The sequence below is a fragment of the Ricinus communis genome, chromosome 5, assembly GCF_019578655.1.
Source record: "Ricinus communis isolate WT05 ecotype wild-type chromosome 5, ASM1957865v1, whole genome shotgun sequence".
NCBI lineage: Eukaryota > Viridiplantae > Streptophyta > Magnoliopsida > Malpighiales > Euphorbiaceae > Ricinus > Ricinus communis.
The window spans coordinates 29,200,157-29,227,874 of NC_063260.1; the positions used below are offsets into that span (position 1 = coordinate 29,200,157).

A 27,718-nucleotide genomic window follows, 5' to 3' on the forward strand; every position below is an offset into this window, starting at 1 on the left:
AAATATATAATTCACAGTGTAAGTATTTTTTTTATTACTATTGGAGTATTTAATAATAAAATAAATTAAAATAAATTAAAAAATGATAGTTATTAATTGATAATTAATAAAAATATTTAATTTATTTATCTAATATTTATAGTAATAGACTAAATTTATCAAAATACAATAAAATTCATAAAAAGATTAAGTAGAAAATATAATAAGAAAAAAAAAAGACTTTTATGAGTATTAAAGAAATATATATAAAAAAAAACTATTCATCTTTTACAAGAAAAAATATTCCAAATAACGTAAATATCTTTTCCATTATTTTTGACGTATTTAATAATAAAATAAATCAAAATAGACTATTAAGATAATTCTTATTAAATGATAGTTAATGAAGAGTTATGTAGTCTTTTTTATTTAGATATTCTTAATAATAGATTAATTCACTAAAATATAAAAAAATTTATAAAAAAATTGTCAAGAAGAAAGAGAAAAGCAAGTTAAAAATCTTGCTTTCATTTATTTTAATAATAGAATAATCCACCAAAATACAAGAAAATTCATAGAAATTTGTAAAAAAAAAAAGAGAGAAGCCAGTTAAAAATCATAAAATATATAGTATGATTTTAAATATTTATAGTAATAGACTAAATTCATTAAAGTACAAAAAAAATTTATAAAAAAATTAAGTCGAAAACATAATAAGAAAAAAAAAAGACTTTTATGAGTATTAATAAAAATATATATAAAAGATTATTTATTTTTCTAAAAATATTCTAAATAAAAAGTTGTATAATCAATAATGTAAATATTTTTTATATTATTGAAATTTTTAATAATAAAATAAATTAAAATATATTATTAAGATGATGGTTATTAAATGATAATTAATGAAAAGTTATGTAATCTTTTTATTTTTAAAATCCTTAGTAATAAATTAGTTCACGAGAAAGAAAAACAAGTTCATATATATATATATATATATATATATACATATATATTAACGATGTTGATTGCAATTATTAATTAAGATTTACTAACAATGATACAATTTCAATGATTCAAAGACAGATTGGATCTAATTGCTAATTTATTAATAGACACTTTAGAAAAAAAAAATCTCTTATTATTTTTGTTCAGAATTTGAAAATTTAAAATTTAAAATGCTTTAATTATTGTAACAAATAATTAGAAAAAATAAATGAATAAGAGATTAGATTATTAGATTTTTTTTTTTGAATTTCTGATAAAAATGAGTAAAACCCTAGAACATAACATATATGGTTAGATTATTTATTTGGACAATACCACTTTTAGCCATAAACTGATTTTTTTTATTATTATATTGAAATTATAGGAGCATTAGTAAATTTTGGTCGTTGAAACTAATATCAAAATATATTATAAAAAATGAAAGGATTAAAAATTAGTGTTAGATGTGAAAACAAGTTCAAATTACAAGTCTTATTTCGCAATTAAGCCTTTGTCTGTGAGATCGGATATGTCGACATGGCAAATATAAACTGTCGGCAATAACTCAAATAATTACAGAGATTGCCATTACCCGCCATCTTCTCTGCGTTCTTTCACTTTTAATTCACGCAACTACTCACTCAACCAACACTCTCTCTCCTTTCACTTTATTAAAACAAAAACAAAAAGTCAAATATTATCCAATTCTCTCAGAACTACGGAGATGGACGGCCTGATCAAGGGCTTAATGGACGTGGCTCTTGGCGGCCACGACGACAAAGACGATGATGCTTCCAACTCACAATCTCGAGATGAACGGTCCAGATCCAGCTGGGCTCAAGTCAGTATCTGCCTCGGATCACACTCCTCTTTTCGATGATTTCATCAGTTTGCTTCCATTTTCTTTATTTTTTGCTGGAATGAGCAGGTGGTATCCGGGGATCAGGATAACGATGATCTAGTGCGGCTTGGTTCTCGTCCCACAAATCGGTGGGAAAATCAGGTGTTCTTTTTTCTTGGCTTTAATTTGGAGTTAGGTAATTGGGTTGCATCCTAATTATTCAAATGGTGCTTTCTTTTTTCTAAACAAAATTTAAGTAACAGAGTGATGGAATCCAAGAGGAATGGAATTTAAAACCTTCAAGGCGATCCACGAAGGTTTCTTCTCTATAATTTATTTGCTATTCTATTTTACTTTTAACTCTGCTTTGAGCCTTGTTGTTCTATTATTTGAATCTCACAGCTACACTAGTTGTGAAGATGAATGTCGACATAGTTTCCTCAAAAGAAAAAAGAACAAAGAAAAAGAATATTGAGATAGTTATCCTTTACTAGAATATCGTTACGCTGCTTGGTGATGTAATTAAATAGAAAGAAAAATCATGTGCTAGATATCAATTCAAACCATGTAATCAACCGCCAAAACTCAGCCTTGTTTGAAATAAATCACATGCTAGAATTCATTTCAATTCAATTTTTGCAGAATTATGTTATTTGTGGAATGATTTCACTTCCTTTAAAGTGCCTTTTTGTTTTTTTATATTTTCTTTTCAAGTTCAAGGAGTTGAATTATAGCAACTATGACACTTATCAAGAACATGAGAATTGACTATATGGAAGTCAATTGAAACGGATACTTGCATTTTTAGACTTTTGAAACACCATGCAAGTGAATGCAATCAAATAAGATTGGATAAGGACATTTGCATTTTTCTTCCCTCCTTGTTTTTCTGAGACTTCTTTTTTGTTATTTATATTTAGATGGATCAATAGCTTTTCATTTCTCACGGTAATAGTATGACCACATAAACTGTTGAAGTATGCATGTGCGGGACATTTATGGTTGTAGACGAGTTATGCCTTAAAAATAAAAGTCGATTCACTTCCAATATCAAATGCTAGGAAGTTCATGAAGGCTATGAAAGAAATGAAGGTCATGAGCAACATGATTATGACCCAAACCAGTGCGTTAGAAAGGTTAGTTACTGGAGGTTCTGTAATATTTCTGTTTACTCTTTCTCATGAGGTTCATTGGCCTATTTTGAAGTATTGTTCCTTGTTTTTCATATTTTCATCAAGGATGAAGGGGAAAATAGTAATGATGGTTGGGAGACTGTTGGCAAAAAGCATCGCAAGCGGCCACATAAGGTATATGACCATCTTGCTCCTTGCCTAAATGATATAATTTCATGTGATTTTTAAGGTTTCGAATCATATGACTACAACAATTATCTCTATCTGAAACTGTCCAGCTTCTCGAAAGGGAGGGTCAGTTTTTCCTCTGTAAATGTGCTTGTTGGGTTGATAAGAATCAAAAGGTTCTGAGATATATGTGCACTTAATACTAATGATTTTAAGATATCATATTGATAGATTCAAAAGGAACAATGGCATGGATACAAAAGACCTCCTAGTGAACAAGAATACTCAGATGACGTTGAAGATGGTATAGATTTAGTACCATCACAAGAGGAGCTTTCTGACTTGTCCCAAGCTTGCAACAGGCTCTGGCAACTTGACATAAACCGGCTGGTGCCTGGCAAGGACTATCAGATTGATTGTGGTGATGGCAAGAAAGTCTATGAAAAGGAAGATATGGCACAAGGAAGCCTATTTAGCTGGCTAAATGAAGAAATTTTTAGGAAGCCTACTTTTTCTCGCTTTTGTTCTCTGCTTGATAATTATAACCCAAACGAAGGATGCAAAGAAGTTATCACTTCTGAAGAAAGGCAAGAGCAAGCTGCTTTTATAGAAGAAATCAGCAGAACTGCACCAATTAAATATCTTCATAAATATCTTGCTTCCAGAGCCATTGTGTCCGACAATTATCAGGATTTTAAAAGAACATTGACAAGTCTCTGGTTTGATCTATATGGTCGAGGTGGTACTTCTGGTTCCTCTTCTGCTTTTGAACATGTCTTTGTTGGGGAAATTAAGAAACGTGGGGAACAAGAAGTTTCTGGCTTCCACAATTGGCTCCAGGTGTGTCTTCCTAGATTACGGATATGCTTTATTTCTAGTTTACTTTCACTTTTGGTTCTTCTGATCCAAGATGGCCTATGTGGTCCATTTCTGACAACTCTTTATAGTTAATGGTTATAAACACTTTTTTATTAACCAGTCACTTCAATCTTATAAAATTCTTCATGGAAATATAAGTGAACTCATTATTAGTTAATGATTATTCCTTTGACATTTAAATTCAGGGAAGAACAGACAGTTTGTGATGTAAAGTACAGCATGCATCATATAACTTAACTGTGAAAGAAATGATGAGGCCACATATGATGCAGTATATTAATCTACTATAGCTATTATTGTTAGAGTTCCTTAGGCATGCTTTTCCCATATCCTCCTTAAACTTGTTGATTGTCAGTACTTTTTCCTGAAATCAACTGATCTAGAATTTTCTGCAAATATCAGTAGTTCATATCTTTGTGAATTTGAAACTATTTTGGTGATTGTTAAGCAATATACATTCATCTTATACTTTCCATTTTACTTGCTCAGTTTTACCTTGAAGAAGCAAAAGGGACAGTTGATTACCAAGGTTATATTTTCCCCCGGCGACATGGGCAGACAGTAAGTGGCTTTTGATTCATAATTTTTCCCATTAAAATAGAATAACTGGACTTCAATTTCAAAGGACAAAATCTCCTTTGCAGCAATAATGCCCTTCGGTGATAAGAAGTCATATCCATTGCATCACGGTTTTATTTGTCCTTTTCCAATAATTAAAGAATAAATGATGCTTTGCTTCAAGGATGTATCATCTCATCGACAATTGATAAAATCTCACTTTTGGCCATGCTATTTAGTAGTAATGACAGTACATTTTTTAGTTAAAAAAAAGTAGGAAGGAAGAAAGATTGCTGATGCTGATTTGACTAGTTCGAGTTCTAGTTAAACTGAATTTCAAGAGATAAAAAATAATGCATTAGATACTGAAGTTCAAGGTGTGGTTTTGGGCCCAAAGGTGCAGGTGTGCTCAATAAGAGAGTATTTGGTGTTGGACCGAGTATTAACTTGTTTGGGCCAGTATCTCTTGTATGCTATTGTCCCTGAGAATCTCTCAAAGAAAAAAGGTAGAGAGCAGTAATAGTTTTCTGGAAAAGATTAAGCTAAATATTTGGAAGATGTTGTTGAACGACCTTACAGCTTTTCTCTGGAATACTAAAATGGTCTATCACAAGCATTGGTTATTTATTCTTCGGTTAAAAAGAAAATAATGGCCATGACTGTTTGAGATGTTATTTTAATAAAATAGGTTCACTTAAGACCTTGTGTTACTTGCACAGGATTTTTCCAGGACAAAAATTAAGATATCTATGAATATATTTGCTTTTCAGTATTGCTGATGATGAATACCCTAATTCCATCACCAACATATGCGAATTCATACTTTATGTGGGTATTTAAAGACCCAGATGTAAAGATTGAGTGTTTATTCCTTATTTAATTGCTTTTACACCCTAATCTTACCTTGATCATTTCTGTTTTGCAGCCCGACTCTGAAACCCAGTTGCTTACTGTTCAGTTTGAATGGAATGGAATTCTCAAATCTGTATCAAGCATTTTAGTTGGCGTGAGCCCAGAGTTTGAAGTTGCACTATACACCCTCTGTTTCTATATGGGCGGAGAGGACAACCATGTGGAGCTAGGTCCATACCCTGTTAACATCAAGTGCTACCGTCTTCGAGATTGCATTGGGTCTGTGTTCCCTATAGCAGAGTGTTGAGTTTTACATTTTTTTTTTTTAGCAGCTTTCTTGATAGATATGGAAGACTGCAAATGTTCTTGAGAACTTATAGCAAATTTATGATTTATATCCTCTTTATAAAAGTCAGCACTGGCTACTATGATGTAATGAAACATAAAATAAACTGTCATCTACATTTTATTTATGATGTTGGTATTATCTACCTGATGCTGTAGAGTACCAGCAATGCAGCTATATCGGATTATTTTTGCAGTTCTCTTGCTCTATGGCTATCTTTCAGGTTCTAGTTTTTGTTAATCCAAAACAAGAGCTTTTATCCTGTTTCGAATTTACAGGTTTTGGCTTGTGCATCTTGTATAAGAAGTCGAGTTTAATCTAACTTGAGTAGATGCTCGAGCCTGGATGTTTCCTTCACGATGGTTGATTTACTGAATCATTATTTTGAAAGAAATTTCCTGAACATTACATTTTCAACTTTTAACAATCTTATGGGATAAGGCACTTTTACTCTCAAAATATTCTACTTATCTCCTGATTTTGTCTTTCTGAATTCATACTATAGCATCATCTTATTCATCATAGTTTATAACAACCCATGAATAATGCCTGATGTTGCATCAGTAGTGATGAATTAAGGAGGAGTATGTGTAGCAATTTCTACTTCAAGTAAGAAGATTCCAATGTTTTGCTTCCAGTTGATTCTTTTGAGTTAGCATGTCCTTAGTTTAAGTTTGAACCAGTCAACTATTCATAAGCTTTTGAGTTGGGATGTAGACGTCTGTGAAAATGACAGATGATTATGTATCACCAAAATATCAGAGTTCAAAAGGTCCCGGAATGAGAAGTGGTTTCCATTATCATATTTCATACAAGTATCTTATATGGATTCAGGAGATATTTTTCTTTTCTTTTCCTTTTTTTCTTTTGTACCTTGTGGTGGTTTTACCATTTTTGTATTGCAGGACACTGTAAGAGGTCACGTGTGTTTTCGCACAATCTCACAGTACTTGATTCTATTTAAAAGATGCTCATCCAATAATTATGGAACCCACGCACCTAGTCGACAGCACTTGTAGAAGCAGGAGGACAATTGCCCATCTTAAAATTTTTAATTAAGAATATATAGAATCATTGTGAATAGTTTTGATTGCTCCACTAAAATAATAATTTGCTTACCTTATTATTCTTCTTGTCCTTTAAGAATTTAAATTACTTTACTCTTTTTCCATTATATAAAAATCAAAATACATTAAATAATAGTAAACTCAAAGAACAAGAATGATTTAATGACATTTTCTTTTAAGTATTAGAGATTTAACTAGTTCAGTTATTTCAAATTTTTGTTGCATAATATTTTTGTTCCTCATAGTATATGAAGTCTTTCACAAGGTGTTCATGCTTGAAAGATGTCACCTCCACACACTTACAGTGAGAACTGTTAAAGAAAAAATTGCTTCCCTTATCATTGTGATTCACAAAAAAAAAAAAAAAAAATTAGATTCCAGTGTTAGGCTCGAGTCGGTGAGCAAGACAAACAAATTGTAGTCTAACCATCGCAATTAGTCGTGAGGATGTTCAGTCAGCCGAATCTTGTACCAATATTTCTGAATCGAACCAATGTGTTTTCTTTTCACATATTCTTCGGTCGAATCGGTTAACTGTAGCTTTACAAAAACGGAAAATTGCAACCAAATCATATTATTGAAAATGGTTTTGAAAAAAAAAAATCAAAACTGAATTAACAGGTACCAATAACCTCTTAATTTCGAAATTAATCTTCTGATTTTCTTAGTTTTCCATTTTTATTTGCTCACCGGTAATCATATTGACATACAAGGAAAAGACATTATGAATATCATAGTAAAAGCAAAATAAGCAACAAATTAGAAATATAAATATCTCAAGAATTGCCATTTGAAATTGAAAGAGGGGCTGCAAAATGGTTTTCCGTGTTAAATTGAGAGGACACGTCCAAGTAATGGAGAACCACAAATCAAGACAAAAAGGCATGTGAACATGAAAGTTTCATTCTTTTTTCTTTTTTGGAGGGGAGTGACCGACCCTTTGCCCCAATTGACATGCAAGAAGACAATAGCTGCTAAAATATGCCCAGTATAAACCAGTTAGCAAATGGGTTCTTTCTTTCCCATAAGAAATCGTGTTAATCCAAAGCCTGATCTTGAAACTAGACTCTCCATAAACGATAGAGAAAAGAGGATATTGATATCTACCACTAAAAGTTCCTCCCCCTTTTACCTTTCAAATTCAAATGTCTGTGTCTGATGAAGGGGGAGAGAGACTAATATCAACCAAAGAAAGTCTGATCCTACATTTTCACATGCAAACACATTAAGTGGGACCTTCTCCGCGGGTGATTTATAATGTAAATCACCGCTGCACGCCTTACTTTTCAGAAAAATACCAATATACCACCAAAACAAAGAAGGAAAATAAAAATGCTGTAATTCTAAGTCCTGACAATATCAGGTGGGCATGGCAGGATGCTTTCTCCTGGTAGCAGAGTTATGTAGCCCTAGGTGATCCACATCAGATTTTTTTGGTGTATTCTGATAGCCACGACACATGTGACCCATTAATTTAGCCTGAGATTGAACTGCTATAGTGAAAATTATCATGAGCTCAAAGAAAACCACAATTTATATACAGTTTCACCCCATGGTTAAGCTCCTTCTCAATCTCAATCTATAGGAGTTTCCCTTCCTACTCTTCAAGTCTTCTTGTCAATTTGATGCAAATTTCATGTGCATTTAAACGTGTTCGCATGTGTGCGCGAGGGTGTGCAGAAGATGTAAAATAGAAGAGATAAGGTCTCACATCCACAAGAATTTGCAATAATAGGCAGGAAAACTCTGGCAGCTGAAAATTTAAGTTCAACAGACTTCATTTCAAAAAATAACAAACTATCAATATCAACAGGCAGAAGATTCGTAATAATCTTTTGATCAATAAGGAGCCACTTGCTAAATCAAAAGTGTATACTTCCTCTGTACCCAGAAAGATAACTAACCAACAATTGAGCTTGAGTACCCTCATTTCTTTAATTAGAGCTGATACGGGGAACAAAAACAGAAAATGTATGGCAATTACTAATAACCCTTCATATATACCAATTCACTATTAGAAGTGTATCAAAGCGACATGAACGCAAGATCTACTGTGCATGTGTAATCCCATCATCCAATGTTCAAGACACAAGAGAATTAAAAATGTAGCTAACTCTCACATGACAAAACTTTAGGCAAATAGTACAATCTTTCTAATATAAATTTGACAAACATGGAATGAAAATCATTCTGATTGCTAGACAATAGATTGTCATAAAAGATCATTCTTAGAACAGGCACAACCTCCGCCATGTTTTGAAATAAAAAACATATAAGGTATACTTATTAAACAAATTTAGATCTATAATTGCTATTACTGTGCATATAACCAAGTGGTACAATCATTATCTAGGATCCTGTTAAAGCCACCACTAACTTTCCACCAAAAACCAAATAACTAATGAAGCTCTATAAAATATCACAGGCAAAGTTGTACCAATAATAATACACATCAAAATGAGAGTTTATATTTCAGATACTCTGCATCTGTCTCATGCTTAGAACTTGCTATAACAAGCCACTAATGCTGGAATCTTTGTTTAACAAGGCAATAGGCTTGCATCACACAGAGGCTCATTCACGGTTAAGCCCTAATGTGTGTACTGCATAAGCATGGCTTCGGAAAGCAGCTCATTGTTTTTAACACAACAATGAAAAATATGAAGCAGCGACATGCAAGACTATACTACTTTTGATCTTATCGACAAATAATGAATCGAATTGATCAAATTCACAATTCTAATGGAGCCCACTAAGCAAATGTCAGCAAATACCATATAGTAAATCAGTGGATCAGCTCAACTTAGTTGAGAGCATACGAAAGCAAAATTCCAAGAATGATTAAAGTAGGGACTTAATTGCAGCCACAGGCTTTCCCAATCAAAAAGCAACCCCCCGACTTCTTATCCAAAGCCAAGCAGAACCAAGAACATTTGAAATTTCCCAAGAATTTACTAGCCATATAAATAGTAGACAAGAAAACCAAAGAGAATCTAATTCTTTAAGGGTTTTCCCTTTGCCAAATGTGATGAGACAATCGACAATAACAACAGTAGTAATAATAATATTGCAGTCATAAAGATTCAACCTTGATATGAAGTCTAATGTTCTAAACAGATTTGACACTAGCAAACTTGCTACAATATCCACCAACTAAAATTTGGAGAAGAAGAAAGAGTGGGAGAAGCAAATAATTAATTAACATTGCAAGAAATAGATTTATTATTATAGTTAACCTTCTGCAAGTTACAGCCATTTAAAACAGCCTCATGACTCACGGTGATCAAAGGAACCAATTGAAACCATCAACTAGAACTGCAGACACAGCAACAGTTTCAAAATATCAAAGTGTGATAGATATTTTTGAAATTCTATTTGGGAAAGCATGCCACAGAAAAGATTGGTCTTTACCTCACAACCTGAGTGTGGGGAAAATTACACAACAAATAAGTTCAGAGCTGCAAGATCTCAAATATATCCTTATGTCAACATCCCACAATAAAGGGAAAAAAGAAAAGGAAAAATTATCAACTAAATGGATGACCAATAAATATTGAAACATTTAATTTTTCAACTTTATTAAATATGGAGAAGGTATTGACGCGTATGGTAAAGAAGACTTTGGAAAGGTGAGCTGACAAATTTTGATTTTTTGCACTTTTTCTCTTTTAAGCTAGCGCCCACCAACACTGTCTCCTTCAAACCCTGAACCAGAATTTTCTTTTATAAATGAACACATCTAACCTTCATTCGTTCCTACATCTCTTCTCTCTCTCTTCATTTCTTAAAACATCAAAAAGAAATATGAGTTTAACATTACATTCTTCAACTTCTTTCATCAATATAAAGGACACCAAAAGCGTCAAAACACCAGATGACTTCTCAGGCACAATTTGCTTTGCACAAATCAAGCCATCATGCCGTCTTGGAGCAAAGAATTCAATGCAAGAAGCACAGCTCTCACAAGATAACATCTTTACAATGGAAGGCAGGAGAAGTGACAATAGGGAGAAACTACATGCAATGTCTAATTCTCAAAGTAGCAACGACTCCAAGGTTCCAGTGTTTGTGATGCTGCCGCTTGACACAGTAACCCTAGGGGGAAATTTAAATAAGCCACGAGCAATGAACGCTAGCTTGATGGCCTTGAAGAGTGCAGGAGTGGAAGGAGTGATGGTTGATGCTTGGTGGGGATTGGTGGAGAAAGATGGACCTCGAAAGTATAACTGGGAAGGTTATGCTGATCTTGTGCACATGGTGCAAAAGCATGGTCTGAAACTTCAAGTTGTTATGTCCTTCCATCAATGCGGAGGAAATGTTGGAGACTCATGCAGGTAATTTAGGATCTGATGTTTTACTGTTTAACAGAGGATTTTAACTCAGAGTTGGGACATACAAAAGCTTTTAGCTCGAGTCTTTTTTCTTTCAAAATTATGAAAACAATTGTTTCCCTAGGAATAATTTGCTCTTCAGATTTAGTTTCTCAAGGTAATTTACTTTTTCAGTCAGTTGCTTGTCTATCCTTGGTTTCTTTTGTATTCTCTGTCAGAATTGTGTTCTAAGAAAATGGTTGAGCATTAACTAATCAATTTGAGTTTGAAATTTTAGCATCCCCCTTCCTCCATGGGTGCTTGAAGAAATCAGCAAAAATCCTGATCTCGTCTACACAGATAGATCAGGTCGGAGGAATCCTGAATACATCTCATTGGGATGTGACTCATTACCAGTGCTAAGAGGAAGAACACCCATACAGGTTTACACTGATTATATGAGGAGCTTCTGCAACAGATTCAGAGATTATCTAGGAGAAGTTGTTGTGGTAAGCTTCTATGTTTCAAGCCTTTTTAAGTTATTTCAGGAGTGAGGATATGATTCATGAAAAGTAGGCACAATAAATTGCGTGACAAAAAGAAACCAAAAATTGGCTGAAATCAGTGTCTTTAACATAGGTTAAAAAAAAATCTTAATCGCCTACCTGTTTCATACAAAAGCATCATAAAATATTCTGCTATTTTTACATGTGAAAATTCGTTGGCAACATAATGACGGCTAAAAGTGCATCAACAGAGAGATAAAAAGTATATATCATATTGAACATACAAAATCTCCAATCATACTTTGCAAGCTCTGAGGAAAAGGTAAGAAAGCCTTCAAACAGACACACTTAAAAGCAGGAGACAAGAGGAGGAAATAAAAAAAACAACAATGAATAGAGGGGTTTTTCATACATCATCAAGCACCGATGTCAATCACACAAATAAATTCAATTTAATAGGAGAAAATGGAAAAGTATCAAGTTCCAAATTAAAATACTTGACGGCATATGCTGGTCAAAAGTCATAGATCAAACTAGAGAAATACTTGACAGCATGCAGAGAGATTGAAGTATATAGGGATAAGAGAAAGTAAAGAAGAAGATAGGATAAATAGGAAAAAATAAAAGAATAATAATTTTTCAGTCATCAGAGAAACATATCTTCTAATTCAGCAAAGCAGGAAAAAAAAAAAGAAGCTATGTACTCCTCTCTTAAAGACGACAAATCCAGCATGCTACTAAGGAGAAACAACAAACAGAGACATTTAGGATCCCAAATTCGATAGTTTTCATTGAGACTTGAGTTCATCGTCTGTACAGTATCATTATAATTTCACCAAAAAAAGACACAGTTTTCTAGGGCTACATTTGATTTATTTTTCCTTTTTAACCTGAAATCTATTCCTACCCATGACTCTACCAATCACAAGCTATCCATAACTGACCCCATCCTTCAACTACGATAAGGGTGCAGATTATACTTGTCAATATTGACAAATATTATTCCCTTTTAAGAATATATAATTTTCTGTTTTAATGCCTTAACAGTCAGCAATTTCCTTCTAAAGTGGATGAAATGCCTTTGTCTTATCTATCCGCCCTTTCCCAAGTTTCCGCAGTGTTTAACCAAGGAAAGAATAATAAATAAATAAAAGTTCAAGAAGACAAAAGATAAAGATTATAGAAACCAGGGTGAACTATAAAAATGTAAAGAAGAAAGAGAAAGAAATAAATGGATACATATCTCAGCACTGTGTACTGCTTATAGGAAATTGCCTCTTCTTTCTATCAAGAAAGCGGAGGTATTAGAATGTGAAGGATAACATATTCTATTCTATACCAACAGAGCAATAAGCAAGACAGAAGTAGACTAGATAAGAATAATAATACGACAAACTCTCATCTATCCTAGAGGGGAAGTTATCTTGAAGCTTAGCAAGTTGATCCCATTTATTTTGCAGGAAATTCAAGTGGGCATGGGTCCTTGTGGAGAGCTGAGATACCCAGCTTATCCAGAAAGCAATGGGACATGGAAGTTTCCTGGAATTGGAGAATTCCAATGTTATGACAAGGTAAATTTTGAATTTTTCACCCAAAATGCAGTACTTCCTAGTGTGGTGATCCACCAATCTGGATGGACCACAAATTGAGTGTCCCATCATTTAATTATCATGATTGAGGTATCTTACAAAAGTGGCCAGGTGGAACCATGTTAACAAATAAAATCAATATTTAATGTAATTTACTTAGTTCTGGAGAGAGTAATTCCTGAGCGAATTTCTTGTCAAACAGTATATGAAAGCTTCATTGGAAGCATCAGCCGAAGCGATTGGAAACAAAGACTGGGGACGAGGTGGACCACATGATGCTGGCCACTATAAGCAATTTCCTGAAGAAACTGGATTTTTCCGAAGAGATGGAACATGGAAAACTGAATATGGACAGTTCTTCTTAGAATGGTACTCAGGCAAGCTACTTGACCATGGTGACAGAATCCTAGCAGCTGCAAAAGGAATATTTCAAGGAACTGGAGCAAAGCTATCTGGAAAAGTAGCCGGAATTCATTGGCATTACAGAACAAGATCACATGCACCTGAACTCACAGCAGGATACTACAATACTAGACACCATGATGGCTACCTAACAGTGGCACAAATGTTCAGCAAACATGGAGTTGTATTCAATTTCACCTGCATGGAAATGCGAGATGGGGAACAACCGGGACATGCAAATAGCTCACCTGAAGGATTAGTACGGCAAGTCAAGATGGCCACAAGATCTGCGGGAGTTGAACTGGCTGGAGAGAATGCACTGGAGAGGTATGATGCAGCTGGATATGCACAAGTTTTGGCAACAAGCAGATCAGAATCTGGCAATGGATTGACAGCATTTACATATTTAAGAATGAACAAGAAGTTGTTTGAAGGGGATCATTGGCAGCACCTTGTGGAGTTTGTAAAAAGCATGTCAGAACATGGTCAAAACAAAAGACTACCGGAGTGTGACTCAGAAGGAACCAACCTTTATATTGGCTTTATCAAAGACAAGAATGCCATAAGGACTAAGGAAGTTGCCCTTTTGTAACAATCTAATACATGTTAATGCATATTGATGCACACCTCAGTGTATCATAGGCAAGGATGGAGTATAACTAGAGAAAAAATTGTCATACATATACACCATAAGTTTGGCATGATATGCCATACTCTGCATCATTGAGACTTGAAAATAAGAATAAATGTATGCGCTTATAATTATATTGAATGTTCAGTAGTCCAAATTAATGAAATTTTTTGATTGGTCATATTTTCAGGGCCTGTTCAAGAAAGCTGAGAGATTAATTTCATTGTTTCAAAGTTGACACTATCCAGTCAGCCTATGTGTTTCTCTCAACAATTGTATGAAAGAAAGAATTTAAACTCATAAATACATTCTAATTTCCATATTATTCAGCAATTACAATTAGCATTGGAATTCATGCACTCGGTCTCATATCTAAAATTCATATGCTTATCAGAAACAACAATCACAAAACTTCCAAGTTTCAAGATCAGATAGTCAAAAAGAGCTCCCACAGAACAGCTGCTAAGGCATTCAATATGACAAAAAGCATGTGACCAGGGTTTTAAAAAGTAGTATGGTCACAGTGCAGTGCCACAGATTTGGATCGAACTGGCCCATAATGATCCAAAACAGCCAGTACCACTGAAATTTTCTGAAAAACAACCTAAGAAAATGATTTACATTTATATTTTACAAGAATTTAACTATGTAATGTATTAACGCCCCCAACAATTACCAAACTTAGGAAAGATTATGAAAATACAAATGTAACTTTCTTGTTGGAGTCAGTAGAAGTTTAAAACCATTTACCATTAAAACTACATTATAATTCATAGGTAAGGAATCAAATCTTAAAATGTGAAAAAAAAAATAATTCCAAAGCAATCATGAAAAGCACCTATATTATGGCTCTAAGGAGGGGCCAAAAAGAGTTGAGCGTTGAAGAGACAGGAAAAAAAAAATGAAACAATAACCTATTAATATAATTTGTTTTTTAGGTGTTAATTTTATGTGTAACTAAAAGAATATAGGTGGTTTGGCTACAAAGTAATGAATAGTAGACGTTACAATTGGCTACTTTCAAAGTTTAGGCTATAATTTTCAATACGAAATCTTAACCAGACCACCTAAGTTCATTTAATTACATGTAAAACTAACACATAATCTAGAAATTAAACATACTAATAAATTTAACAACCTCATTTCAATAACTTGATCTCTTGGTTGACATATCCTTCCGCAATAGCCAAATTACTATGGTTTATAAAAACAAAATAAAGGAAGAGAGAGGGAGCGAGAGATAGAGACAGAGAACTGAAGTGGCTTGGCCATCACTGCAACAACAAAAGTATGGGACACAATTGACTGCATGGCAGTAGGAGAATAGCAGAGGGCCTTATTGTAACAATCGTATAATAGAATGTCCCCATGAAAAACAATCACATCATCAAGTTGGCAGAATGTATGCAGCTATTTTACCACAATCAATGCCAACAACTATGAACAAAAAGCAACCCAACTTCATGAGGTTGTGGAATTCATAATCATCAGACAAAGTAAATATTGGTTTCGTGCTTCATTTTCTTATTGTTTTCTAGACATATATACTTCTACAAAAGCTTGGTTATGAATAGTAATTCAATGCATATACACAATTGGATTAGCGCCAAAGACGTAAAATAAGGATCAATATCATCACAAGCAAGATCATTAACAAAAGAGCAGGTGACAATGGAAACCTAGCTTCTAATAACAAGATACAACTACTACAGAACAGTGATACCATGCCAATGATTAAAACTTTATTACATATTACTCATATCAATTTCCTGAATGGCTAAACTATGATAGCAAAAGAAAGAATCTGCCTTGCTAGCTGGTCCCTGTCCAAAATGGCTGGAGTCATAATTAGTACTTGGGCCTCACCTACTAGGACTTAGAAGGTTTAGAGACTGCATAAATAGTTGATTGTATCAACCACAATAGCTTGCCTTGCATTTATAGTAAACAGAAACCAGTAAACATTTAACTATTCATTCAATAATCAGGCTGAAAAGACAGAAGAACATAAACTCAAAAAGTAAGATTAAGTAACAATGTTTTTATCTTTGGCCTCTACAATCAAAACCATAACTATTTCAAGAAATAATGAGAAGGAGTAAAGACAGACATACATCTTTAAGAATTTCTTGAATCATGTGAACAAAACAACTTCAGAAATTACACGAGCAGAAGGAAGATTAGTGTCTAATTATCCATTAAATAAAAGTGAGCATCTGGGAGCTCTTCAGTGATTGTCATTGCAGCAGCATACATTTTGCAGACTAGGATAACGTAGGAAAATAATAAAAATAAAAATCATAATGATAAAGGTGGCTTATACAAGCACCTTTTAAGCAAAAGCAAGTTCCTTTGCTGTATCAGTTCCAAGTCATAGGGATCAACCTCATTTTCTTTGTTACTCAACCTCGCAAAAGCACCTGAGTGCGCACTTTATCCAGATGATAATTAATAACGTCAGGGTTCTAAGAAAAACCATAACGTCTTTTAGATGAAAAGACTTTAAAACTTATTCAACAAGTAAAAGCACTCAACATGAACCTAAAATAATGAAGATAAGTCAAACATAATATAATAGAAGTGCAGGGATTGAATCCAATTCAACTGTTGGATTTCAATTCATTCAATTTAAGCAAAAAAATTAGTACAAGGAAGTGAGAAGTTACAGTCATAAGATAGATATCTTCTGTTGAACTAGTTGATTGCATAGAAATAAAGAGCTGAAGTGAATCATACACTCTAATGTAATTAAGTAATCACAAGAAAAAAAAAAAAAAAAAAGAGTACCAAAATTAAGAATGTGAAGGAGGAGGATTTGAAGAGGAATTTCCACGGCGAAGATCTTCAATTAAGTCACCTAATTCTTTGCGAGCTGATTCTCTTCCAAACATAAAACCATACCTGTAAATCAATTTTTCCAATTAAGGAAATGAAATTTACAAGATAGTGAAAGAAAAAGAAAGAAGAATTCAGAAATTACCAGAAGGAAACAGCAGAGAACACTCCCGCTGTAGCTACTGTTTGTAGCAGACTGAACGTCTTTTGCATTTTCTTTAACTATATTTTTTGATCTTTCTCAAAATAAAAGTTGAAGTAACCGTTTGATTTAGGGATTTCAACTTTCGCCAAGTCTCAATCCTCGTATTACTCATTATTATTGTTTCTTTACAACTTTTCTCATTTAAAAAAAATTAAAGAAATAAAAAGAAATTCTATATTTCATATTTTTCATACTCAAAGTTTAATTGTTCCATGATATTGCTCCACATTTCTTCTTTCTTTTGAGTTGCCATTTGCTACGTATTTCTACTTTTCAAGTTTATTGGATTAAGCATTCATTTTATGGTTTTTTTTCTCTAAAAGATGTTTAAGATTGATAATCTTTTAGTTAATATTTAAATAAATAACTTTCAAATGAGCCATAACGAGTTGGAAAAATATTATTGATAGAAAAATTATTTATTTCAGAAGTTAATTTTTCTATTAGTCATTTGATTCTTTAATTCAAAATATTTAAATAATGTATATATTCAAAATATTCTATATTTAAATAATATAGAACTTAACTAATAAAAAATTAATGTATATATACACGGCATAATAATTGTATAATCACTTGCGATATTTTGAATTATTTGTTAATGAAATTTTTAATATTTCAAAATTTTTTATAACTAATTAATATATATTTTTAACTATCAATAGATATGTTCAAATTTGGGGCAAATTGAACTTGGTCGGAGTTAATTTTATATTCGAGTTCAGCACGTTCTGGCTATATGGAAAGTCTGATCCATCACTAAAAATATATAAATTTTTATTTTATAATTTTTGGGTCAGGCCAAATTTATTGGTCGGCTTTAAGAGAAAACAACTTTTTAAAAATATTCTAAAATCAACAATCATTTTTTTTGTGTAGATTTTGTTTAAAAATAATGTGTGGTTGTTTTTCTTTTGTTGATATTTCGTTGTTTTACCAAAAACATTTAAAGAAAAATCAAAAAATAACTAAAACTGTATTTTTAGAAAGAAATTAAAAAATTATATATTTGATATTTTAATACGGTAAAAATGAAAAAAAAATATCATATTTTTTATAAAAAAATATCATATTTTTTATGAAAAAATAATATTCTCAAATCCGTCCAAAAAATAATTGAATTTTTTTGAGGTTCAGACTTGAACGAGTGTGAAGAGGCCGGACAAATTTTGAAACCAATAAATATGTTTAATTATCAATAATAAAGGTTTAGGGTTTCGCAGGAAATAGCATCCCTCATTTTCACATCCTAATGTCTTTGAAAACCCTGAAATATATCCTCTTACTTAATGAAAATAATATTGTTCGATGCTGGGGGTAATAATATAATTCAATAGTGGATTGTTTCCTCGTATTACAGTAAATTCAACCGCCTTTCTTTCTCTTTACAAATTTCAAGAGTGCCAAAAAATTTTATTGAAATAATACCAACAAGTTATTCAAGTGTTATAATATGCATCACCTTACAAAAGATGGATATCATCAAAATTAAAAGAAGAAGAAGAAGAAGAATGAAAATCGAACATTGAACATTGAACTCATGGAGGATGATAACCGTACTGTATAAGCTCATCAGAATATTCCCAAGATCTCATCGGAACAAAGTTCAGAATCCACCCATTTGTTCATATGCCTTTTTGCAGCATTGCCTATTTCTATTCATAATTTTTTTTTTTTTTACAAGAAGAAAAGAATAGTTTACTAATATCTGAAATCAACACTCTTTTTAATCGAGTTGAGTCGAGCCTCTTGAAGCCTACGCAACAAGCTAACTCCCATGTTTTGTCTAATGATTTTTGAGATGCAAACCAGTAAAATGTTTCTACTCATTCCAAGCCTTTATACCTGTCAAACTCAAAAGATCAATGAATCAAAAAAAATATCACCATTAACGTTTTGGCTCTGAAAAATGATATACAACTATATTGCCACACATACTTACCCTGTTCGCTTTCCTCTCAGCCAATCTAGATTGAGATGGTATACTGGAAGATGTGCTTGTGCCTTCTGAATCTTGTATTGCTAGCTTCAAGGTCCCGACCACTTCAGTCATAAATGGCCGTTCTTTGGAATTCTTGTTTAGACAGTTATCTGCCAACTTAGCAACTCTCTTTGCTGCTGCTATAGAGTAATCATTTCTGAGTCGTGGATCCATTATCATGCTGAACTTTTTACTGTCAGCTGGGAACTGTTTTACCCAATCGAGAAGTTTCTGCTCCGACGTTGGCCGATTTCTTTCCAGTGTTCGCCTGCCAGTGAGTATTTCATAGAGCACCACTCCGAAGCTCCATATATCACTGTGACTTGTAAGATGACCTGTCTCAACATATTCTGGGGCAGCATATCCATACGTACCAACCACCTGATACCAAAAAATAATCTGTAAGTCAACATAAGCATTGTAATGAAACATCTCTCTGTCTCATAAGCATTGGATTAGTATAGTTGAAAACATTCAATGATGCCTTTTGTAGATTGCACTAAAATTAGGATACAAGGCAGGACATGACTAAGGTTGAAAAAATTACATCTAACCTAATCCAATAAGAACCAAAAGAATAAATAAAGGCAAGAAGGTCTCAAACAGAAACATTTGATGGCCTTAGAACTTAGCTCTACTATGGTGACTCAAGGATGATGCATCTGCGAAATAACCCCATTTGCTGGTGTAAGGGGAAATGCAATGGGATATAATTTCATATGCGCAATATAATGTGTACACAAAGAAAAGCAAAAAGATTTGATGGTACTTACCCCAGTGGATACATGAGAACGATCACCTGTTGGTCCTTCTCTAGCAAGCCCAAAATCTGAAAGCTTCGGCTTAAAGTTCTGATCCAATAGCACATTCGAGGATTTGAAGTCTCGGTATATCACCTGCAAAATCAGAATGTAGAAACGGAATGATGCAACTGCCTATCAAAATAAGGAATTTAAAGCTTAAATGTCAACTTTCATAATTGACGAGGAAGACAGAGGTGGAGGAAGTGGCAAAAGGAGTGGCAATTTGAACTACACAATGGATGTTTAGAGAAATATGTTTCTCATGACTATTACTTAATACCGAAAGTTCTACTTACTCATTCCAATTAGCAAGTTCATAAGGAAGTTCTAGATTCAAATATCGCCACATATTTTTAACTTAAAAAATTCATAGGTGAAGGTTATGATGCCATCAACTCAATCCAGCTAAAACAATACCTGAACTTCCAGTCCACCATGTAAGTAAGCTAATCCTTCAGCTGCACCAAGCATAATCTCCAATCTCGTCTTCCAAGGCAAAGTAGGTAAAGCCCTACTAAAAAGATGATCTTCTAAGCTCTTATTAGGCATATATTCATACACCAATAACCGTTGGATTCCTCTCTCATTGTCGACAGAGCAGTAACCTAGAAGTTTTACTAGGTTTGGGTGATTAACAACTCCAAGAAATTGAACTTCAGCTAGCCATTGTTTATGACCCTGATGACACCGCAAGCAACAGATATTAGCTAAAAAGGAAAACTGTTCATCCGAGTGAAGAACAAACATATACAAAATAGAACTTAAAGCAACTAAGAGCTAGAAAAGGCCAAAGTTCATTTTAAGTTCCATGAAGTAACGCATGTATCATCAAAAGTACTTCAAGATAAAGTAGAAGATATTAAGGAGTCAAAGCGCAGAAAATGAAGGAAAATAAAAAGGCATTCCCTTTGCCTTATAGTGGAAGCAAGTTCTCAGCAAACTTCACATTCAATACAGGAATAGCCGTCACAGACTATGGTAACTAATACAATTAACACAGTAAACCTGGTTAAAGAAAGGTGGAGAGTAAAAGAACTGCAGCAAATTGACAGATATCATAACTATCTCACATGGTTTCTGAACTCAAACTCAGGTCAATAGTTAAATCTCCATGTATCTCGTACTCGAATTCCTTGCCTCTTTTCCCTGCTAACACTAACCAATACAATCTAGAAAAATTTATACACAATGAACTCCAAAATCTAAATTTCTTCGCTCTGTTTCACACTTTGTTACCAGTGGAACTCAAGAATGAAGCCCACACAAATGGAATTATCTCGTCACTGAGAAAAAAAATTTATTAACATTATGAGATCATTAACACATATAATGTAGTCACAGCAGGAGGTTATTTTATCATGTTAAAATTGGATTTCAACACTAATTTGCCTAACATTTCATAGGTTCTGTAAATTAAGTTCTAAACCAGTTTTTGAGTAATCCTAGACCTAGCATTTTATGATCATTAAAATACAAGAATGGACACTACACTACAACACTGCTTGAATCACAGAAAGAAAAGAACCCACCTGCTTCACACTTCACGCAAAATTCCCGTTCAGGATTAATGTAAAGAACATAAATTGGCTACAAGAAAGAAGCTAATAGAGCTTATAAGTCATACCTGCAAGCCATACTTGTTGAGCTTCTTAATAGCAACAAGTAAAGATTCACCTTGACCATCAACAGGCCTAATAGTTCCCTTATATACACTTCCAAAACCACCTTCTCCAATCTTGAGCAATCTACTAAAACCATGTGTTGCCTCTCTAAGTTCTTCAAAAGAGAAAGCTCTTAAATTATGTTCTTTTTCTTTGTACAATTCAGTTATGCTTCTTGGAGAAGGTAAAGATCTCGATGTACGGTTCAAAGGTGAAGTATCTGGTCCGCTTCTGTTTCTTAATTCTGGTGCTGATCTTGAATCTCCTTTCTTTTTCTTGGACTTATCCTTGAAAATATAAAAGCACTTCATATTTCTCGCTTTCTAGCTCTCAATATCAAAAATTCAAAAACTTCCACTATCCAGACACTTGGCAATGAAAACCCAGAACAAAACTTATGAAAAAGAAGCAAGCTTTATATAGCGATAAAGGAAAAAGGGCACAACCCAGATGAGAAATGAATCAGATAGTGTGGAAACAATGAGACCCAAAAGAAAAATGATTCTAAGGAAGAAAAAAGTAATGGAGAAGCCGTGAGGTAAAAGAAAAAGTGAGTACGAACGAGAAAGAAAAGGAAGAGAACTATAAATGAACAAGTATAAATAGCAAAAACCCAAAATGAGAAAAGAAAGAAAAAAAAAATGCCCGGTATGTGGAAAGAGAACATTGAACACAGCCCACCAATCACACAGAGAAACCAAAAAGAAGAGAAAATAAAGAAAGAAGGCGTATGTGAAACGTTAAAGAAAAACAAACTATGTAAGAAGTGACAGGGACAGAAGTATGACTAGATTTTATTTTATTTTTTTGAGAAGGGTCTACATGATCAAATCAGCAAAGACCAGGAAGAAGACTATTTCTTGGTATTTCTCCAGTATTGAATGTTGTATTTTTTTTTGCTTAGACCATAAGATTCGTTATATATTTGTATGAACTATAATCTATTGATAATGGGTTTTGTAATAGACAATAGATTTTTGATGATAATACTACTCAAATGTAGTAGCCTTATTTCATGAGGATATGATGAGAAAAACTGCCTTTTTTTTCAATTCTTTTCGGGTCTTAGGCAATCTAATGTAAATGAGTAAATCAGTTTATTCCTTTTCAAAAAAAAATTCTTTTTCTGAGTTCTTGACTTTCTAAAAGTCTAATTTATCCATTTATGTAATTTTCACTTTCTGGGCTGACCGAGTAATGTCCCATTTCTTAAGCTCAAACAAAAGCTATTAAGAAAGAAAAAGGTTCAAACAAAAGAACTAATAACATTTTTACGAGAGGGTAGGGTTAGAAGGTGATTTTTGGTCGGTAAAGAATGTATTCATGCATCATAATAATGAGAAGTTCTCCGAGAGTACTTTATCTTTAATCACATTCAAATATAACTTTGAGAAAAAGTTGGGAATAATTAGAAACTTATGAGATTTATTAGTTAATAATGGACTAACTTTAATAGCTTTTTTGAATTTCTGACGGTTTCTAAAGTATTGTACTCAATTATTGAATAAGTAAAGGAATCATTTACACTCTAAATATAAAGATTTATTTATAAAAGATTACTATGAACTGTTAAAATTAGTAGAATACAATACGATTAATGTCACAATAGAAACACACTTACTTTTAAAGATCTTAGGCATAATTCTTACCATTGAGGTAAAGGATTGTTTGCTCAAATAAATGAATGAAGAACGTATAATTATTAATATTAAAAAAAAAGTGATATATCTCAAATTATTTAATATAAAGTTTGGAATATATATTACTTGTCTATTTATTATAATAAATAGGTTTTATATTCATAATAAAAGAATAAGAAAAATAGTAGTAGTAGTGAGTTATAATGACAAAAGAGAAACTCCTTTAAATAATATGTCAAACTTGTAGTTATTAATTCCAAAAGAAATGATACTTTCTTTTGTCTAGAAGGTTTATTGACAAGAGAAAGACTGAAATTGAGGAGAGGATGAGGTTTCCAATGCCAAAGTTTATGACAGATAAGGTTTTTGGGGCAATGCCCAAACTGCCAACTACACACATTCTTTATTCAATCTTGATGACTCTTCAGTCAATTGTTCATACTTCCACACAAACATCCCCTTCTAGACCCTCATTTTTATTGCTTTTTGTTCACTTCAATACTTTAGGGTTTTTTTTTGAATCATTGTAAGCTGTGTGTAATCTCTTTGTTTGAAAGAATTCCCCATTATTATTAAAAAGAAAAGTACTAAACTAAATGAGAAATGTTGATGTGAAATTTCATAATTTGAAGACCTAAAATGTTCTCAAATATTCATATCAACAATCTAAAGTATTTGAAACAATTTTAAAAGACTATGCACACTTTTCATCATTTGGTTATTAACCCACGAATTAAAAATTAAATAAACTAAATTTAAGAAATGGCCCATCTGTGAAGATTTTAAATTTGGTTGTATATGGAAAATAAGTAACTAAAATGAAGTTTCTTATTGTCAAAGGTTGTTTTTCTTCTTAATAAAAAGAAAAATGTAATTCTTTTCCTATATTATGGTGAAGCAAACTTGCTTTACTTTTCACATTTGTAGAAGGAACTGAAGAAATATAAAATAATTGAGTCCTGTAAATGTCAAGAGTAGGGAACATGGAAAACCAGAACTAGCCAACTAAGATATTTTAATTTTTAAAGTTGGATAAAGGCCAACTTGATTTATATATGTTTTCTTCTTTAAATTAAATGTGTTTATATAAATATATATATATATATATATATATATATATATATATATATATATATATATATATATATATATATATATATATATATTGAGGAAAAGTATTTTAGGTAGGCATAAATTTGGTCATTTTGTAACATTTTCAGTGGACAGGACTCCACAGTTTGACTCTCTATTTTGTGTTCTATATTTTTCAATCTTTCTTCTATTGTTGGATTATTTTTGTAGGATCACCTGAGTATTATTCTCTAATACTAATAAAACAATCTGAAAAATCGATTTTCATACTTACAATTTCAGATCTTTACAATCTAACTCTCAGATAAATTAATTTCATAATATTGTCATGCGATTGTATTTTAAAAAAAAAATAATCAACTATGACTGTTTATTTAGAATTCCATGAACAATTACCCATGCCTATATAGACTAATGTTGAGGCAGTGACTTCATTAATAGCTTAAGAATTTCTCATTTTAATTGGGTTAAAAAATTAACAGAATCCCATAATTGCTAACAGAAGTAAACTTCTGCTACTGTTCACTTTGTCCAGAAAACCCCCGGAATAAGGGCTTAGTTGACCCAAGATATTAGTTAAATGGGCTAAGTTGTAATACATTTTTATTTGAGAGCTACGCTTTGAAAACTAATACTTGCATTAATTTTTAATTTATTATTGATTATAAAAAAATGAAATGGTTTTGGATAAAATCTAATTTACCGTATAGAATTATTTACTTTCTACTACAAGTAATATATGTAGCAAATTTTATTATAATATGTTGCTTCACATTAATTAATATCTAAAAATATTATTAATAAAATTTGGTGTGAACATTACCAATACTAAAGCAATATATTTCATTTGAAATTTAATTAAAGTGGTAAAAATATTTACTCTTAAAATATAAAAATATTGAGTTTAAACTCTTACCTATATATTAGGTGAATTTTTATCTTTATAACAGATATAAAAGAATTACCGCTTCTATTACGTGTCTAGGACCATTAGACCTCCCACAAATAAATAAAAAATTATTATTAAAAATTCACCAATATAAATGTAGTATATCATTAAAAATAATACAATATTATAATGTTAAATGGTAATCATAATTTTCCTAAAAAGGATTAAAAATATTTAGACATTTTTCAGCATTAGATTAAATTATTTCGTTTTTAATGATACTTAATATAATTAAATATTAATTTGATTCGTGTGGAGTAAAAAATTGGTGAAACCTTGTTCAATAGCACCAAAGTAAATGTCTGACCAAAATTTTTGATAAACTCAAAATTCTAACACTCACATTTCAAATAATTTTATGATAGTATCAGGATATCAATTCAAATTTGTTGGTCCTAATGCTATTCTTCCTTAGGAAATAATTATTCTAGAAAATAATAGGCACATGTAATACATATTCTATCATGATGCATTTTTTTCAAAAAAAAATTTTTTGATGGTAAATGATATTTATACTCAATACTATTTTAATACGTAGATTAACTAAAATTATATACAAATTTAAATAAAATTAAAACTTTAAATTACTTCAATCAATTATTCTCTCTCGCTATATATATATATATATATATAATTAATTTTTAAAATTTAAATTTTTTAAATATTTAAATGATTAAAATATTGCAACTTTTTTTCTTTACATCTCTATATCTACTTGCTCATTTATAAACAGCTTCATTTTCTTTTCTTTTGTTTCTTGATTCTTGAAACAAAGAAAAGAAAAGGAATGGAGTTGCTTCAGGAACTCTTCGTCACAGTTATTGTTGCTGTTTTGTTTTCTTTTCTTACAGCTAAACTTGTTTCTTTAGGTGGTGCAGGTGATGCTGATTCTAATCAGAATTCTCAGTTATTAAAGAGTCAAAATACTGATCAGGAAAATACAAATGAAACTATCATGGAGGACTTGTCGTATCGTGATCGTGAAAGATTGGAAGTTAAGGGGTTTGAAAGTGAAAAGAAAGTGGAATTCGTTCAAGATGTTTCCCGGAAGGTGGATCAATTATGTGGAGAATCAAAACCAGTTAACGTTGATGAAGTAATTGAGACTGAATGCAGTGAATTGCCTCAAGATTCAATCCAAGAAGGTCCAAAAGAAGAGAATAATTTGGCTAAAGAAAACAGCGAAATTGAACCGATTAGAACGGGACAATCTTATGCTCAAAGCCAAAATGATGCTGCAGGAGAAGAATCAGAGGATATTAGAGTAGATTGTAAATCTAATAAAGAAAAAGACGAAGAGAGAAAAGAGAAGAAAATAGAAATCATTGGATTTATTTTTTACACATAAAAATTCAGATATTTTTACTAATTTATTAGTTAATAAATTATATTTCTAATTAAATATTTACTATAATCTTAAAAATAGTATATTAATTATATTAACTAATAAATAATTTTTAATCAAATAAGATATTAATTGTTTATAAGAAATAGCATATTAATTATATTTTGATATTTTTAATTAAGTAATAATTTTAATTTTAAAAATAATATATTGATATTATATTTAAGATATTATATTAATAATATTAATTTCTATTAATTTAAAAAATAATAATATCAATTATATTGATAATTCTAAATTTATCTAATAATAAAGTTAATTAATAAACAGTTTCAAAATTATTTTTATATTTTTGCACCAATAAATTTTTAAAAGAATTAAAAATATTAAAAAAAATTATTATTATTTTTAAACATTATAAATCAATATTAAATATTAATTTTTTATTAAATTATATTTTATAATTAAAATAATAATAACAACTGTAAAATATATAAATATTTAAATTCAAATCAAATAAAAGAATGGATGATCTATCAATTGAATCCGAGTAGGCAATGAGTAACACGACTTGTTTCACGTCTTTTCCTTTCCTAATTTAATCTCAAACACAAAACATTTCGTTACATAAGAGACAAAAACATGAAATGGTAAAATGTTTTGATGTTGAAGGTGGACTTTGAGGAGAAGGCAGGAGGATTGACATGACTGCCTTTTTCAACCATTGAAGAGACATTACCCAATTGAAGCTTTAATTTCTCATTCATATTCACCCGACATCAATTTTGTTTTGAAGAAGACAAGAAAAATGTTGTTATGATATGATTTTTAGTTATATTATATATCCAGGGATTTTAAAATTTTAATGTTATGAATTTTAGAATTCTCACTGTTTAGATTAAAATATAAAATATAATATTTTTTTTTATTTAAGGTTATGGATAATTCTGAATTAATGTAAA

At 31.6% G+C, this 27,718-nt stretch overlaps 5 protein-coding genes across 10 annotated transcripts; 3 read left to right on the top strand and 2 right to left on the bottom strand.

Annotated features, from left to right (window-relative positions):
* Window positions 1-1,576: 1,576 nt before the first annotated feature.
* On the top strand, window positions 1,577-5,935 carry LOC8271322 (uridylate-specific endoribonuclease B). 2 transcript variants are annotated; one of them, XM_048373913.1, is made up of 8 exons: window positions 1,577-1,804; window positions 1,892-1,966; window positions 2,068-2,121; window positions 2,866-2,940; window positions 3,031-3,111; window positions 3,337-3,945; window positions 4,474-4,545; window positions 5,468-5,935. In XM_048373913.1, the coding sequence occupies exons 1-8, from the start codon at window positions 1,688-1,690 to the stop codon at window positions 5,699-5,701; spliced, it is 1,317 nt and encodes a 438-aa protein (XP_048229870.1). In that variant the 5' UTR covers window positions 1,577-1,687; the 3' UTR covers window positions 5,702-5,935. The 2 variants fall into 2 exon arrangements, with proteins under 2 accessions (XP_048229870.1, XP_002517514.2); XM_002517468.4 differs by having other exon boundaries at window positions 1,580-1,804; window positions 3,043-3,111.
* Window positions 5,936-6,307: 372 nt separating this feature from the next.
* On the bottom strand, window positions 6,308-17,526 carry LOC8276067. Of its 5 annotated transcripts, none has more exons than XM_025157032.2 (3): window positions 17,226-17,526; window positions 17,033-17,146; window positions 6,308-8,751 (listed from the first exon to the last, which is right to left on the bottom strand). In XM_025157032.2, the coding sequence occupies exons 1-2, from the start codon at window positions 17,291-17,293 to the stop codon at window positions 17,038-17,040; spliced, it is 177 nt and encodes a 58-aa protein (XP_025012800.1). In that variant the 5' UTR covers window positions 17,294-17,526; the 3' UTR covers window positions 6,308-8,751; window positions 17,033-17,037. The 5 variants fall into 5 exon arrangements, with proteins under 5 accessions (XP_025012800.1, XP_015573640.1, XP_048229872.1 ...); XM_015718154.3 differs by lacking the exon at window positions 6,308-8,751 and adding an exon at window positions 14,507-16,137; XM_048373915.1 differs by lacking the exon at window positions 6,308-8,751 and adding an exon at window positions 16,406-16,676.
* LOC8276068 (beta-amylase 3, chloroplastic) lies at window positions 10,496-14,379 on the top strand. The gene is made up of 4 exons (XM_002517467.4): window positions 10,496-11,141; window positions 11,416-11,626; window positions 13,084-13,194; window positions 13,415-14,379. The coding sequence occupies exons 1-4, from the start codon at window positions 10,537-10,539 to the stop codon at window positions 14,204-14,206; spliced, it is 1,719 nt and encodes a 572-aa protein (XP_002517513.3). The 5' UTR covers window positions 10,496-10,536; the 3' UTR covers window positions 14,207-14,379.
* Window positions 17,527-18,797: 1,271 nt separating the features above from the next.
* LOC8276066 (probable serine/threonine-protein kinase PBL19) lies at window positions 18,798-22,728 on the bottom strand. Its single transcript, XM_048374981.1, has 5 exons — window positions 21,694-22,728; window positions 20,487-20,747; window positions 20,040-20,162; window positions 19,228-19,647; window positions 18,798-19,130 (listed from the first exon to the last, which is right to left on the bottom strand). The coding sequence occupies exons 1-5, from the start codon at window positions 22,039-22,041 to the stop codon at window positions 19,125-19,127; spliced, it is 1,158 nt and encodes a 385-aa protein (XP_048230938.1). The 5' UTR covers window positions 22,042-22,728; the 3' UTR covers window positions 18,798-19,124.
* Window positions 22,729-26,198: 3,470 nt separating this feature from the next.
* On the top strand, window positions 26,199-27,464 carry LOC8276065. Its single transcript, XM_048373621.1, has 2 exons — window positions 26,199-26,675; window positions 27,429-27,464. The coding sequence occupies exons 1-2, from the start codon at window positions 26,199-26,201 to the stop codon at window positions 27,462-27,464; spliced, it is 513 nt and encodes a 170-aa protein (XP_048229578.1).
* Window positions 27,465-27,718: the final 254 nt, after the last annotated feature.

Excerpts from the sequence above, each read along its gene's own strand:
- LOC8271322 (XM_048373913.1), top strand. The coding sequence starts at position 1,688 with ATGGACGGCCTGATCAAGGGCTTAATGGACGTGGCTCTTGGCGGCCAC. Across the intron at positions 2,941-3,030 it reads CAAACCAGTGCGTTAGAAAG|ATTTTCATCAAGGATGAAGG; the intron begins GTTAGTTACTGG and ends CTTGTTTTTCAT. Across the intron at positions 3,946-4,473 it reads GCTTCCACAATTGGCTCCAG|TTTTACCTTGAAGAAGCAAA; the intron begins GTGTGTCTTCCT and ends TTACTTGCTCAG.
- LOC8276068 (XM_002517467.4), top strand. The coding sequence starts at position 10,537 with ATGAACACATCTAACCTTCATTCGTTCCTACATCTCTTCTCTCTCTCT. Across the intron at positions 11,142-11,415 it reads AATGTTGGAGACTCATGCAG|CATCCCCCTTCCTCCATGGG; the intron begins GTAATTTAGGAT and ends TTGAAATTTTAG. Across the intron at positions 11,627-13,083 it reads ATCTAGGAGAAGTTGTTGTG|GAAATTCAAGTGGGCATGGG; the intron begins GTAAGCTTCTAT and ends TTTATTTTGCAG.
- LOC8276067 (XM_025157032.2), bottom strand. The coding sequence starts at position 17,293 with ATGCAAAAGACGTTCAGTCTGCTACAAACAGTAGCTACAGCGGGAGTG. Across the intron at positions 17,147-17,225 it reads TTCTCTGCTGTTTCCTTCTG|GTATGGTTTTATGTTTGGAA; the intron begins GTAATTTCTGAA and ends ATTGATTTACAG.
- LOC8276066 (XM_048374981.1), bottom strand. The coding sequence starts at position 22,041 with ATGAAGTGCTTTTATATTTTCAAGGATAAGTCCAAGAAAAAGAAAGGA. Across the intron at positions 20,163-20,486 it reads ATGGTGGACTGGAAGTTCAG|GTGATATACCGAGACTTCAA; the intron begins GTATTGTTTTAG and ends CTGATTTTGCAG. Across the intron at positions 19,648-20,039 it reads GTTCTCATGTATCCACTGGG|GTGGTTGGTACGTATGGATA; the intron begins GTAAGTACCATC and ends TTTTGGTATCAG.
- LOC8276065 (XM_048373621.1), top strand. The coding sequence starts at position 26,199 with ATGGAGTTGCTTCAGGAACTCTTCGTCACAGTTATTGTTGCTGTTTTG. Across the intron at positions 26,676-27,428 it reads AAGAATCAGAGGATATTAGA|GTGGACTTTGAGGAGAAGGC; the intron begins GTAGATTGTAAA and ends TTGATGTTGAAG.